The 13300-nt window shown below is 56.7% G+C and overlaps 6 protein-coding genes across 6 annotated transcripts; 4 read left to right on the top strand and 2 right to left on the bottom strand.

Annotated features, from left to right (window-relative positions):
• Positions 1–1403, bottom strand: BZA70DRAFT_123947 (uncharacterized protein). Its single transcript, XM_064909524.1, has 2 exons — positions 1181–1403; positions 1–1127 (listed from the first exon to the last, which is right to left on the bottom strand). Exons 1-2 carry the CDS (start codon positions 1263–1265, stop codon positions 265–267), a joined length of 948 nt encoding a protein of 315 aa, XP_064769141.1. The 5' UTR covers positions 1266–1403; the 3' UTR covers positions 1–264.
• Positions 1404–1507: 104 nt separating this feature from the next.
• BZA70DRAFT_309834 (P-loop containing nucleoside triphosphate hydrolase protein) lies at positions 1508–4243 on the top strand. Its single transcript, XM_064914898.1, has 2 exons — positions 1508–4138; positions 4201–4243. Exon 1 carries the CDS (start codon positions 1565–1567, stop codon positions 3806–3808), a length of 2244 nt encoding a protein of 747 aa, XP_064769140.1. The 5' UTR covers positions 1508–1564; the 3' UTR covers positions 3809–4138; positions 4201–4243.
• A 1766-nt stretch (positions 4244–6009) lies between these two features.
• On the top strand, positions 6010–6910 carry BZA70DRAFT_275696 (uncharacterized protein). The gene has a single exon (XM_064912195.1). The coding sequence runs from the start codon at positions 6022–6024 to the stop codon at positions 6631–6633; it is 612 nt and encodes a 203-aa protein (XP_064769139.1). The 5' UTR covers positions 6010–6021; the 3' UTR covers positions 6634–6910.
• On the top strand, positions 6911–8232 carry BZA70DRAFT_275695 (uncharacterized protein). Its single transcript, XM_064912194.1, has 2 exons — positions 6911–7550; positions 7614–8232. Exons 1-2 carry the CDS (start codon positions 6998–7000, stop codon positions 8189–8191), a joined length of 1131 nt encoding a protein of 376 aa, XP_064769138.1. The 5' UTR covers positions 6911–6997; the 3' UTR covers positions 8192–8232.
• Positions 8233–10092, bottom strand: BZA70DRAFT_294408 (uncharacterized protein). Its single transcript, XM_064914442.1, has 2 exons — positions 9030–10092; positions 8233–8978 (listed from the first exon to the last, which is right to left on the bottom strand). The coding sequence occupies exons 1-2, from the start codon at positions 9840–9842 to the stop codon at positions 8313–8315; spliced, it is 1479 nt and encodes a 492-aa protein (XP_064769137.1). The 5' UTR covers positions 9843–10092; the 3' UTR covers positions 8233–8312.
• Positions 10093–10537: 445 nt separating this feature from the next.
• On the top strand, positions 10538–12822 carry BZA70DRAFT_266439 (Dihydropteroate synthase-like protein; the record flags this gene model as incomplete). Its single annotated transcript, XM_064911028.1, has 2 exons — positions 10538–11134; positions 11185–12822. The coding sequence occupies 2 exons, from the start codon at positions 10538–10540 to the stop codon at positions 12820–12822; spliced, it is 2235 nt and encodes a 744-aa protein (XP_064769136.1).
• Positions 12823–13300: the final 478 nt, after the last annotated feature.

Raw genomic sequence — 13300 nt, 5'->3', positions numbered from 1 at the left:
GATCCCCAGAAGATCTAAGAGTTGTTGATGAAATTCAATGGAGCTGCACTGCAGCAAGAAGAATATACAAAGATATAGACAAGATAACAATAGTAAAGAATAAGAAACAACAAAAAACAAGCACCGGGACTGCAGACCAACTAAATACAAGCAGGCGATCGCCTCGCCTCAGACTGGAGTATGATATCGAAACGAGTCGTAGATGCAACGAGGTTTATCTTACAACAACACGCAAACATAACCAGCAGCCACAGCAGAAACAATCTATTTCCGCTGACCTGCCAGAGCAGTTCCTGCCAGAGCAGTTCCTGCCAGAGCAGTTCCTGCCAGAGCAGTTCCTGCCAGAGCAGCTTCTATCTGTGCCATCAGACTTACCGTCCGTTCAATCAGCCCCGGCAACGACTCGGCGTTGAAATCCAGCCGGTTTTGACTCGTAGTAACTCTGCAGTCTACGGATGATGCGGTCTGTGTGGTGTCGTCGTCATCATCATCATCACCGTCGTCTGGGCTCGAGTTCCAGGCGTCGTCGTCGTCGATGTCGATGTCGGTGGTGTCGCTGTTGTGCTGCGACGAGGGCGTGAGTTGTATGCTTGTGGTTGTAGGTGGAGAGACTGTAGAGACTGTAGAGACTGTAAAGACTGAATATGGAGAGACTGTAGATGGAGAGACTGTAGAAACTGTAGATGGAGAGACTGTGGATGAGGGTTGAGATGTGCTTGTGGTCGATATCTCCTCCAAGATCGTCCGTCCTACCAACGACCTCCGTCGCATATCCCTCAGATGCTGCTCACCATCCATCGTACCCGTCTCCGTCCACGCCACCTGCTCACTTTCCCTCCCCGCCTCCTCATCCTGATCCCCCGTCTCCGCCAACGCCACGATCGCATCCGCCTCCTCAACAACAGTCTGATCAACAGCCGCGTTCTCGTCCGCCGCCAGCGCAGCCAGCAGCGCTTTCAGCTTCTCGACCTCGGCTGCGAACCGCTTGATGTTGCTCAGATGCACGCGCACCGCCTGCTGCGAGTTTTCGATTTTGCTGGGCACGCTTAGTGGGCTGTCTGCCGCCGTTGAGATCGAGAAATCGTCGTCCCATGCTTCGCGGAGGGGTGTGGGTTTTGAGTGTTCGCCTAGTGTCGTCAGTAATTGTAGAGATATGAATGAAGAAGAGATAAGTACACACGCCGTGGGACCGCGGCAGAGGCGGTGTGGGAACTGCACTTTTCGCTGAAGATGGTTGAGCCAGGGGACGACGAAGTTCCAGCCATCGTAGACAAGCGCGACAACAGACACAGACAATAATCAAACAGCAATACAATCACACACACACAATAATACAACAGCACACAGACAATTCTGTAGACTAAACACGGCTCTGCTGCAGTTTGTTGTTGTGTGCGTCGAGGACGCGCGCGTTGAGATCGGACGTGCGATTAGAGTTTATGTTTAAACCTTAAACACCGTCGAGCCTCACCGCCGAATAATTTTCATCTTTGAGAGAATCTTTGATAGAAGACAGGTGTTTTAACTAGTTCTACTGCTATTACATTCAAGAAAGAAAAAGAAGATGGCACCTACGGTAGCGGATCAGGTGCGCAAGGCCGCGCCGGCGATTGATTCTGTCGTGTCCGAGTACTGCGCAGGCTACCTCTCGCACCTCGAGCGCACGATTGCGACTGCTGATTTATCGTCCGAGATCCCGTTTGTGCGGGATCTTTTGCTGAACGCGGGGGCGTCTGCGAAAGCGGTGGGCACGCTGTGCGAGGGGTTGTTGGCGACGTTTGGGCCGCTGCAGGAGGACGCGCTGAAGAGAGCGGGCGAGGGGACGAAGAAGCTTGAGCAGGCGCTGGTGATTGGTGCGCAGCGGGACGGGATTTCGTCTGTGGGGTTGTTTGGCACGCCGGTTGATCTTGACTCGATCAGTGGGCGGAAGGTGGATTCGAAGGTGGATAAGAAGAAGCTGGAGAAGGCGGAGCGGAAGATCCAGGCGAAGCTGGAGAAGCGGGCGATGAAGTTTGTCGAGTACGAGGCGTCGAAGCTGATTTCGACGCAGACGCCGGAGGACTATGATAAGTTTTACATGGAGGTCAATCCGCTGATGCTCGGGGGCGCGGCGCAGGGCAAGAGCAAGGACATCAAGATTGAGAACTTTGATTTGTATGTCGGCGCTGGGCAGCGGATTCTGTCGGACACGACGCTGACGCTGGCGTACGGGCATCGGTATGGCTTGATTGGCCAGAACGGAATCGGAAAGTCTACGTTGCTGAGGGCGTTGTCGCGACGAGAGTTGGCGGTGCCGAAGCATATCACGATTCTGCATGTCGAGCAGGAGGTGTCGGGCGACGACACGCCTGCGCTGCAGTCTGTGTTGGACGCGGACGTGTGGCGGAAGCATTTGCTGAAGGAGCAGGAGAAGATCACGAGACAGCTGGCGGAGCTGGACAAGAAGTTGCAAGAGTCGGAGGATGGCGGGGAGAGCGATGGGATGCGGAGTGAGTTGGAGGTCGAGCGGAGTGAGCTCGACTCGACGCTGACGGATATCTACGGCAAGTTGTCAGAGATGGAGAGCGACAAGGCGGAGTCGCGGGGGGCGAGTATTCTCGCTGGTTTGGGATTCTCGCAGTCGCAGCAAAACAACCCGACGAAGTCATTCTCTGGAGGATGGAGGATGCGACTTGCGCTTGCGCGGGCGTTGTTTTGCAAACCGGATCTGCTGCTGCTGGATGAGCCTTCCAACATGTTGGACGTCCCATCCATCACGTATCTGTCAAATTACTTGCAGGGTTATCCAGGCACAGTCCTGGTTGTTTCTCACGACCGCGCGTTTTTGAACGAGGTGGCGACGGATATCATCCACCAGCACAGCGAGCGGCTGGATTACTACAAAAACTCGAACTTTGACATGTTTTACGCGACGCGCGAGGAGCGGCGGAAGAACCAGAAGCGCGAGTACGAGAGCCAGATGGCGTACCGGAAGCACTTGCAGACGTTTATCGACAAGTTTCGGTACAATGCCGCTAAATCGTCTGAAGCGCAGAGTCGGATCAAGAAGTTGGAGAAGTTGCCGATTCTGGAGGCGCCGGAGGAGGATCAGACGTTGACGTTCAGATTCCCAGAGGTGGAGAAGCTGTCGCCGCCGATTATCCAGCTGGAGAACGTGACGTTTGCGTATGAGGGCGGGGCGCGGACGGTTTTGAAGAATGTGGATTTGAGCGTGCAGACGGATTCGCGGATCGCGCTAGTGGGCGCGAACGGGAGCGGCAAGACGACGCTGCTGAAGGTGTTGATTGGGGACGCGGAGCCGACGATGGGGATGGTGCAGCGGAACGCGCGGCTGCGGATTGGGTATTTTGCGCAGCACCATATCGACGCGATGGATCTGAATCTGAACGCGGTGGGGTGGATGGCGAAGATGTGGCCGGGGAAGAGCGATGAGGAGTATCGGCGGCATTTAGGTGCGTTTGGGATTACGGGCACGCTGGGGCTGCAGAAGATGGAGTTGCTGTCGGGAGGACAAAAGTCGAGGGTAGCGTTTGCGTGCCTGGGGCTTACGAATCCGCATATTCTGGTGCTGGACGAGCCGAGTAACCATCTGGATACGGCGGGATTGGACGCGCTGGCGGAGGCGATTGATAAGTTTGAGGGGGGTATATTGATGGTTTCGCATGACGTGACGCTGATTTCGCGGACGTCGAAGCAGTTGTGGGTGTGTGATGATGGGCATGTGGAGCAGATACGGGGGACGATTGAGGATTACAAGAGGGAGATATTGGCGAAGGCGGATGCGGCGGGGGTGGTGCAGCAGCATTAGTCAATAGTAGAGAGCATTAGTCAAATGATAGAGAGAAGTAGTCAAGCAGTAGAGTAGAGTAGAGAAGAGAAGAGTCAGCAGCGCCAAGGCGGACACAGCTGCCGGAGTGGTATTGACGTTGGACTGATATAGGCGAGATGAATAGGCAGATGAGACTATGCAGAAGTGATGGGAATAAGAGGACAGAGGAGGAAGAGGAGGAAGGAGGAAGAGGCAGGCAGGCACACACGGCGTTTGCCGAAAGAGGCAGGCGGAGGAACGGGTCAGTGCGGGGGGAGAAGTGAAGGAGAGAAGTAGAGGAGAGTAGAGGAGAGAAGTAGAGGAAGTAAGGTAGGAGGAGTAGAGTTGACTAAAGTGTATACTATTGACTACTGACTACTACTACAAACTAGACGGTATATACTACAACAACAACAACAACAACAACAACAACAACTAAACTACACTAATGTCAATGTCAATAAGACGAATAGAGAACGGTTGAGCCGAGAGCATTGATACTCGATTGGGAGGACACGGAGCAGGTGGTCCAAGCAGAGAGAGGAAGAGGAGAGAGAAGAGTAGAAGAGGAAGGTAGAAGAGTGGTGAAGTGTAGAAGTAGAGAGTAGATAGTGAGGAATAGAGAGCAATAACAGAAGAATAACATACAGAAGCACTAACTACAGAACAGAACAGGTTATAGAGAAGTTATAAGAAATAGCAACATCATGACTCCTCAACAAGCAACATTTCCTCTTTGGGCAGCACGGTGAGCGGCCACCCGCCCGATAAAGCTATCGGATGCGCTTCCTCTGAGCCGCACGCTCGTCTCTTCTTCTTCCTCCTCTGCTCTTCTTCCTCTCTTCCTCCTCTTCTCTATCCTCTCTACTCTACTCTACTCTACTCTCATCATACTTGTCATGTCCTCCTTCTCCCCCTCCTCCTTCCTCCTCCGCCTCCCAGACGAAGTCGTCTGCCAGGTCTTCTCCCTCCTCCCCCTCCCCGACCTCGTCAACCTCGCCTGCTCCTCAAAAGCCCTCCACACCCTCGTCATGAAAAACAACGCCTTCTGGTCCTTCCGTCTCCGACTCACCTTCGACCCCCTCCTCCCCGACTACTCCCCTCCCTCTCCCACCTCCTCCACCTCCACCGAAGTCGTCGCCCAGCAGCGTCTCCTCACAACAGACCAGAAAGACCATCTCAGACTCATCTTTGACGTCCACGGCGGCCTCGGCTCCTCGCAACCCGCCCGCCCCCGGCCCTCCTCCTCCTCCTACTCCACCTCCTACAACTACGCAACCCTCTCCTCAGACTCCACCCCCGCCTCCTCTCCCTCTCCCACTCCTACCCCCACCCCCTCCTCCTCCTCCTCCTCCACCCCAGCCCAGTCCATCCGCAGAGTCCAAGGCCCCCAGTCAAAACGCCGCCCCCGCACCGCCTTTGAAGAATTCAAACGACGCACCCGCCTCTTCCTCGGCAACAGCGCCGACGCCCGCGCCCGCTACGCTGACTTCCAGTTCCGTCTCCGCGTCCGCGAAGAAGTCGTCACAAACGCAATCCGCCTCCTCCGCGAAAACGAGTCCAAGAACTTCAACATCATCGCCCAATCACAACTCTTCTCCGCAATCATCTTCGACCAACTCCTCCCCGGCACCGTCCCCGTCGTGCAAATCGACCGCCTCCCCTCCCCCTCCGCCTACACCCTCAAACCCAACGCCTACATCCTCCAGCAGCGCATCGACATGCTCCGCGTCGTCTTTGGCCAGCACCTCATCCGCGCCCCGCAGGCCTTCGACCTCCGCGAAATGCAGGCCGTCGTCTACGACTCCTCGCGCTTCCCCATCTTCACCACCCCGACCGAAACCGCGCAGTCCCGCTCGGGAGCGGGTTCAATGTACCGCCCGGTCGGGCCCCAGCGTCTGCCGGACTCGGCGTGGGCTGATATCGACGCGCTCTGCTCGACCTCTGTCGTCCCGCGCTTCGACGTCCTCATCTCAATCATCAACTTTTTCGTCTACCACTCTGAGCACACCGCTGCCGTGCGCGAGGGTCTCCTCCCTTTCTTCAACACCCCGCCCGAGCCTGCAGACTATAAGTTTAAGGATGGCGACACCTTTGACTTTCCTAAGGACTGGACCGGGTTGTATGGATACCTTGCGTTCTGGGACTTTGATGTGTTGAGAAGAACTTCTGGTGCTCTGGCTGCGACGCAGGATCCAAAGAGCACCACTGCGATGCCGGACCCGCGCTTCAAAGCTGCCACCGCTTCGCTCCCGGGATACACCTCCTCTTCCTCTTCCCCTTCCCCTTCTACAACTACCACAACTACTACTACTACTACCACCTCCACCTCCTCCTCCGCCATGCCCGACCCCGCCGCCGCCTCACCATCCTCCCCTCCCGCCTACACCCGCCCCCACGGCGGCGCCCGCGGCGCGCGCCACCCCTCGATTCCCCAATCGACCACCGCCGCGCCCGCGTCCTCCGCCAAGATCGTCGACCAATTCGACGGCATGCAAATCATGCAAGCCGATCTCCCGCCGATCCACGGCCCGGTCTCGTTCGTCGGCCGCGGCCGCGACCGCTACGACTACATCACGTACTCTACCCTCACCCCTCTGGACCCGTGCTACGGCCTACCTGGCTTTGCGCGGTTCGGCATGCGGAAGGAGTATATCCAGTCCGACTCTGACAGCGGCTCGGACGACGGCGAGGGCGTGGTGTGGGAGTATAACGGCGTGTATATCCCAGGCCCGAAGATCATGTTGGGAAGGTGGCGAGACGGCAGTGATCCGTCGACGACGAACGCGGTGGAAGGACCGTTTATGTTTTTCGCCGAGCTGTGAGGTGTAGTTGAGAGTGCGGGTGTTTTGTATATGTGTGTACATATATGGTGTTTGTTTGTTATATCATGGAGTCGTCGTTGTCAAAATTGTCTAGTCTTTGTTGTGTTGTGTTGTTGTGTTGAGTTGACGTCTCGAAATGTCTGGATTTATTACGATATCATTGTTTGTTTGTTTATTTGTTTGTTGTTGTTGTAGGTGAGGTTGTATATCTGTTGTAATGTTGTAATATAGTAAATAGTTGTATGTTTAATGTATGTTTGTAAATAATCCACAAAACACACACCACAAAACAGGAAATAAAAGTTTACCGCCACGCGTCCTCGAGCGCGTCCTCGTCCTTCACCACACCTCTCTTCACCACACAATGGACGCAGACATAACCGACCCCTCAGACTGGCTCTCGACCCCCCTCTCCTCTCTTTCTACCCTCGACGCCCTCCTACGCTGCCGCATCTGCCGGGACCTGTACACCGCGCCGATGGTGACGGAGTGCGCGCACTCGTTCTGCTCGCTGTGTATCCGGAAATGCATCGCGGCGACGCCGGCCTCGGAGCATCCGTGCTGTCCGATTTGCAGGGCGGCGGTGACGGAGGTCAAGTTGAGGAGGAATCAGGTTGTTGAGGAGGTTGTGGGGTGGTTTAGAGCGGGTGCGAGGGAGGGGTTGTTGAGCGTTGCGAGGGAGGGGGGGAAGGGGAGGAAGAGGGCGAGAGTTGATGATCAGGATGAGAAGAGGAGTGAAGCAGCATCATCAGCAGCAGCAGAAGTTCGAAGATCAACAAGAGCCCGACCGACAGCGTACGTCGTCTCTACTTCCTCATCTACTTCTCTACTAACCATCACCAGCTCATATCAAGAAATCCCACCGTCACCAGAACCCACAACCGACGGAGCCTACGTCAACCTCGACGACGACGACGGTGTGTCTTTTCTCTTTTTTTTTTTTCATTTACATAGTACGTCCGCTGATATACTGTGTCTAGATGGCCTCGTACCCTGTCCTGTTTGCGACAAACGGATGACAGTCAAACAAGTCACCCGCCACATCGACTCCTGTCTCTCCCTCAAAGCCAACACCTCCTCCTCCTCCTCCACCACCCCCTCCTCCAGCACATCAACAAAACCAAAAACCCTCCTCGCAAGCAGCAGCACGACCCCACCCCACCAAAAACGCCTCCCAAAGATCCAATACAGCATGCTCTCAGAGCCCAAACTCCGTCAAAAGCTGCAAGACCTCAAGATCCCCTCGCACGGCAACAAACAAGCCCTCCAAGCGCGACACTCCGAATGGGTCTCGATCTGGAACGCAAACGTCGATCGCTCGGTGCCGCGCGCAAAGACGCAGTTGCTGAGGGAGTTGGCGGCGTGGGAGGAGAGCTTGGATAGGTTTCCGGCGGGGTCGAGGGTGTCGGCGGAGGGGTTGGAGGAGTGGGGGGTGAAGCATAAGGGGGATTTTAGGGAGCTGATTGCGCAGGCGAGGAGGAATCTGCCAAAGAGGGCTGAGGCGAAGGCCGAGGTGGAGGGAGAAGCTGAGCTGGAGTCTGACAAGGCGGCGGAGTAGCATGTGTTTTTCTTTATCTGGATTATAGATTGGCGTTGTGTACTATATTACGAATAAAACCGTTCTGTATATAAATCCGCCTGCTCTGACTGTACTGTATTATGTATCAGGCGCTCTGTAATCAAACAGTCATCTTCTCTGGCTCTACCTTCTTATCCTCGAGATCCGGGACATCAGCCAAACTCGCTTTCGACAGCATATCCGCAAGCTCGTCCTCATTCTCCTCCTCCTTCTTCTTGTCGTCCCGCCTGCTCTGACTACTTTCCTCCTCAAGCAAACGCGCATACTCCGCCTCGATATCATCCTCATCCACATCCTCGACCGTCGTCTCGCTGATAATCCTCCCCACCTCCTTCGTCTCCTCGACCTCACTCTCAATCTGCTCCACCAAATCCGCCACCTTCTCCGCCCCTCCCGCGCGTTTATTCAGATCCCGCAAGACAGGCAGACTACTCCGCATAATCCTCGTCATCTCAAGATTATCATGCGCGGCCTCGATCGAGCTTATAAGAGCCTCGAGCTGCATCCGGTACTCCATCGTCTTGCGCACGGTGGCCTCCGCCATCTTCGCCGTCTTGAGCTGCGTCAGCGCGAGCTGTTTCGTGTGCGCGGTCTGCGGGCGCGTGGAGATTAGGGATGTGGACTTTTGCCGGGAGGAGAGGGAGAGCTGGTGTTGGGAGGCGATGCGGGTGCTGAGGTGGTGCACCATCGCGCGGAGTTGCGCTACGGTCTGTTCTTCTTCGGTCAGGGGGGTGAGAGTCGATGCCGCGAGCTTGAATTTGATGATCTGCGTAGATGTTAGCAGTGAGATGTGTAGTTGAAAGAGGAGAGAACGTACAGATCCAGAGGGTGATGTCGTTGCCTGCTGCATATCTCTTGTAATATGCCGTATCAACACCGTCCAGTCCTGATCCGACAACACCGGCCCAGTCTTCTTCCTCTTGACGATCTTCCCACCCACCAACTCCTCATCATCCTCCTCCTCCTCCTCCATCTTCCCAAACGGATCACTCGAAAACAGCTCCTTCAACACCTCAACAGAATACACCCCCGCAAACCTCCCCGCCCCCGCCCTCGCTTTCACCCTCGCGACCAGCACCCGCGCCGCGTCCTCCACGTTCTCAAGCACAACATACTCCTCCTCAGCCAACCCCTCCCTCCGCCGCCACGCCACCACCGCGTCGTAGTACTCGCCCACCCGCGTATCCCTGACCGCCCAGCGCGCGAGCGAGGCGCCGAGCTTGACGAGTTTCCACTGGGAGTCTTTGTAGATGCTTGTTTGCTGGGCGAGGAAGGTGGCGAGCGGGACGAAGCGGTGCTGCGCGGTTTGGTCTTCAAAGACGGCGGAGAGGGCGAGCGGGTGGCCGTGCGTGGGGGACGTGAGTGCGGCGAGGAGGGTGGCGCCGGAGTGCAGCACCAGCACACTATCTGTAGTAGTAGTAGTAGTAGTAGTAGCAGTAGAAGAAGAATCAGGATCAGGAGAGCGGGTACTCCGACGCAAAGCGCTCACGAGCGCGGTTTTCCAGGCGGTGATGTTTGCCTGGTAGCCATCGGGGTTGGACTCTTTGAGACGGCGGAAGTCGCTGAAGAGAGAAGGGAGTCTGGAGTCTGTGAATTGCGGGAGGGTGAGGATGTAGTCTAGCAGACTCATTCGTGGGTTTGGTGTGGTTGGGGAGAGGTGGAGGGTGTGGTGGTGGTGGTGGTGGTGGTGGTGAAGAGGGAAGTGAAGATCGATGGGCCGCACTTGCCGCGGCGATGGAGGATAGGTGAGGATGAGTAAATAATAGCAGAAGAAGAAGAGGAAGAAGATTGAGGATAAGAAGAATAAGGATACAATTGAAGTAAAGAATGATGATACTGCTGATACTGTCAATTGATATCGAAGAAAGAGAGGATGGTGTTTAGATGTGGTTGTGAGCATCTTATCGTTTATCTACCACAATACATGACTACTATACAACTAACTACCACAACATTCACAATTACAGCAATTACAACAATTACAGCAATTACAGCAATTACATCCACAACTAAACAATCCCGTAGACGTACAAGCACAATCTAAATACTCGCTCGGCCCGAGAGCAGACAGAAGACGAGCAGAGCAGCGCAGAGCAAAGACCTCCCCGCCGCATCCAAAAACTTCTCGACATTTGATTCTTATCTGCTCTTCTTCTGCTCTCTGCTCTCTGCTCTCTGCTATATCTTCTCTCTCCGCTCATCAATCCACGAGCAAGACCCTCAGAGCAAGAGCTCATGCGCCCGGCTCTCTTCTCCTCCATCCTTCCCCGTCCTGCTCTCTCCCTCGCTCCCTCGCTCCTCCGCCCACTCCCTTCCCACCTCCCCATGTCCGCCCCTCCCCTCCTCCCCCCCGACTCCATCTCCGTCCAGGGCCTCGCCCTCACCACCCTCAAAGCAGGCCACGACACCTGGCACCGCGCTCCCCGCCCGCAACCCGTCCTCATCGACTGCGCCGTCCGCGCCCCCGTCGCCCTCGCTGGCATCTCCGACCTCGTCTCCGAATCCGTGCACTACGGCATCCTCACCAAAGCCATCACCTCCGCCGTCGAGGCCTCGCCCGCGCCTGACTTCACTCCCGCCCAGCAAGGCACCGGCCGCGCGCTCGCGCACGAGGTCGTCGACTCTGCGTTCGGCGTCGGCGCAGAACACGTCTCTGCGCGCCTCGCGTTTCCAAAGAAACTGCTCCGCGCCGACGCAGCGGGATGGCAGGTCGTCAAGCACCGCTACACGCCGTACGGCTCCGCGCCGGTTACAAAAGAGGTTGATGAGTTTGCGTTCATTGAGAATTTGCGCGTGTATACCGTCATTGGCGTCAACCCGTGGGAAAGGCTTGAGAAGCAGGAGGTTGTCGTCAGTGTTGATATGAGGACAGATGAGCCTGCTGAGATTGACATTGTCAAGATTGCAGATGGTCTAGTTGAGGTCCGTCTTACTTGTTCCTTCTTTTTATTCTCTTTCTAACAGCAGGACAGCAAATTGAAGCCTCCGCATATCTAACAATCGAGGCCCTCGTCTCCGCCCTCACCCGCTACCTCTGCGTCGACCACGCCCTCAGCTCCGCCTCCGTCCGCGCCCTCAAACCCCGCGCGATCGCCTTCGCGTCCGGTCCCTCGGTCTCAATCACCCGCACGAAACGCTTCTACTCGACCGAGGCCGCGCGCTTCTCCTCCGTCGACCCCACCTCCCACATCGCGTACCTCGGTCTGGGGAGTAACCTAGGCGACAGCGCCGCCCTACTCTCCGCCGCGCTCGACGAGCTCGAGAAACGCGGCATTAAAGTCCTGCGTACATCCTCCATGTACGAGACCGCGCCGATGTACGTCGAGAACCAACCCCGGTTCCTGAACGCGGTGTGTAAAGTCTCGACCACGCTCTCGCCGCACGACCTCCTCCGCGCGGTGCAGGACGTTGAAAAGAACGCGCTCGGCCGCGTAAAGCTGATCGACAAGGGCCCGCGCACGATCGACATCGACATCGAGCTCTACGACGACATCGTCATGCGCGACGGCGCCGTGCTCTCGATCCCGCATCTCAGCATGCTCGAGCGCGAGTTCGTCCTCCGCCCGCTCGTCGAGATCGCGCCGGAGTACGTCCACCCGGTCACGATGAAGACGATCGCCGAGCACTTTGAGCATCTCTGTCCTCCCGCGACTTTTGTCTCGGAAATGTACTCCGTCGTGCCGCTCAAGACCTTCCGCGGCTCGTCAAAGCAGATGCTGTTTGACACCGTGCACCACGTCCGCACGCCGACGTACGTCATGGGCATCCTCAACATCACGCCGGACTCGTTCTCCGACGGCGGCAAGAACGAGGCACCAGACTCGATGCTCGCGTCCGCGCGCGAGTTCGTGGCTGCCAACCCGGACATGATCATCGACATTGGCGGACAGAGCACGAACCCAAAGTCCGTCGACCCCGGTCCGGAGGTCGAGGCCGCGCGCGTGGTCCCCGCGATCAAACTCCTGCGCGAGCAGCCGGAGTTTGTAAACACAATTATCTCCGTCGACACCTTCTACGCGTCTGTCGCGCGCGCGGCGATCGAGGCCGGCGCAGACATCATCAACGACGTGTCAGCCGGCGCGCTCGACGCGGACATGCTCGCGACCGCGGCTGCGCTCGACGTGCCGATAATCCTGATGCACATGCGCGGCACGCCGCAGACGATGACGAGTCTGACGACCTACGACGGCGACGACGTGGTCGAAGGCGTCGCGGCCGAGCTTGCGCGGCAGGTGCGGGCGGCCGAGGACGCGGGCGTGAAGCGGTGGAACATGATTCTCGACCCGGGGCTCGGGTTCGCCAAGACGCAGGAGCAGAACCTGACGGTGCTGCGGGAGCTGGCGTACCTGATGCGGTCGCGGCGCGGGTTCGAAGGGTTGCCGTGGCTGGTCGGGCCGAGTCGGAAGGCGTTTATCGGGCGGATCACGGGGGCGGCGAAGGCGAGCGACCGGGTGTTTGGGACGGGCGCGGCGGTGGCGGCGTCGATTGTTGGAGGGGCGGATATTTTGCGGGTGCATGACGTGAAGGAGATGACGGACGTCGTCAAGGTTATGGATTCGATTTACAAGAGGCCGGAGCAGTTACGTTCGAGGAGGGTTGAGAAGGTTTAGAGATAGATAATACATGTCATCAACAGCAATCAGTGGACAGCTAGTAGTAGACCAGAGAAGAAGCAGAAGCAGACCAGAGAAAGAAGCAGAAGCAGGACCAACAGCAGGAGGTGTGAAGACAGGGTTTAAGGTGACGATATGCAGCCGAAATGTGACATGCGAACCTTATCCTTTGCTCGCTACCGAGTCCACCGCTCAGACGGCCCTGTTCTACGGCGCGAGTGGGGAGTATTTTTGTGTACGTGACGAGTTGGAAGTAAAGAGAGTGGCGAGGCGAGGCTTGGCGGGGTGGGTGGTGGTGGAAGAGGGTGGGAGAGGAGGGAGGTGGTGGGAATTACCTGAAATGGAAATATCCTGCTGCTGGGCTGGATTGGTATCCACCACCGCGTCTCTGCCGCAGCACCCAGCCATCTAAACCAAAGCAAAAGAAAAAGGGAAAAAGAAAAGAAAAAGAGAAGAAAAGCTTACTGTCCCTGTC

This window comes from Myxozyma melibiosi, assembly GCF_037950935.1.
Source record: "Myxozyma melibiosi strain Phaff 52-87 chromosome Unknown BZA70scaffold_3, whole genome shotgun sequence".
NCBI classification, from domain to species: Eukaryota; Fungi; Ascomycota; class Lipomycetes; order Lipomycetales; family Lipomycetaceae; genus Myxozyma; species Myxozyma melibiosi.
This window is presented reverse-complemented; position numbering and strand designations above follow the sequence as displayed.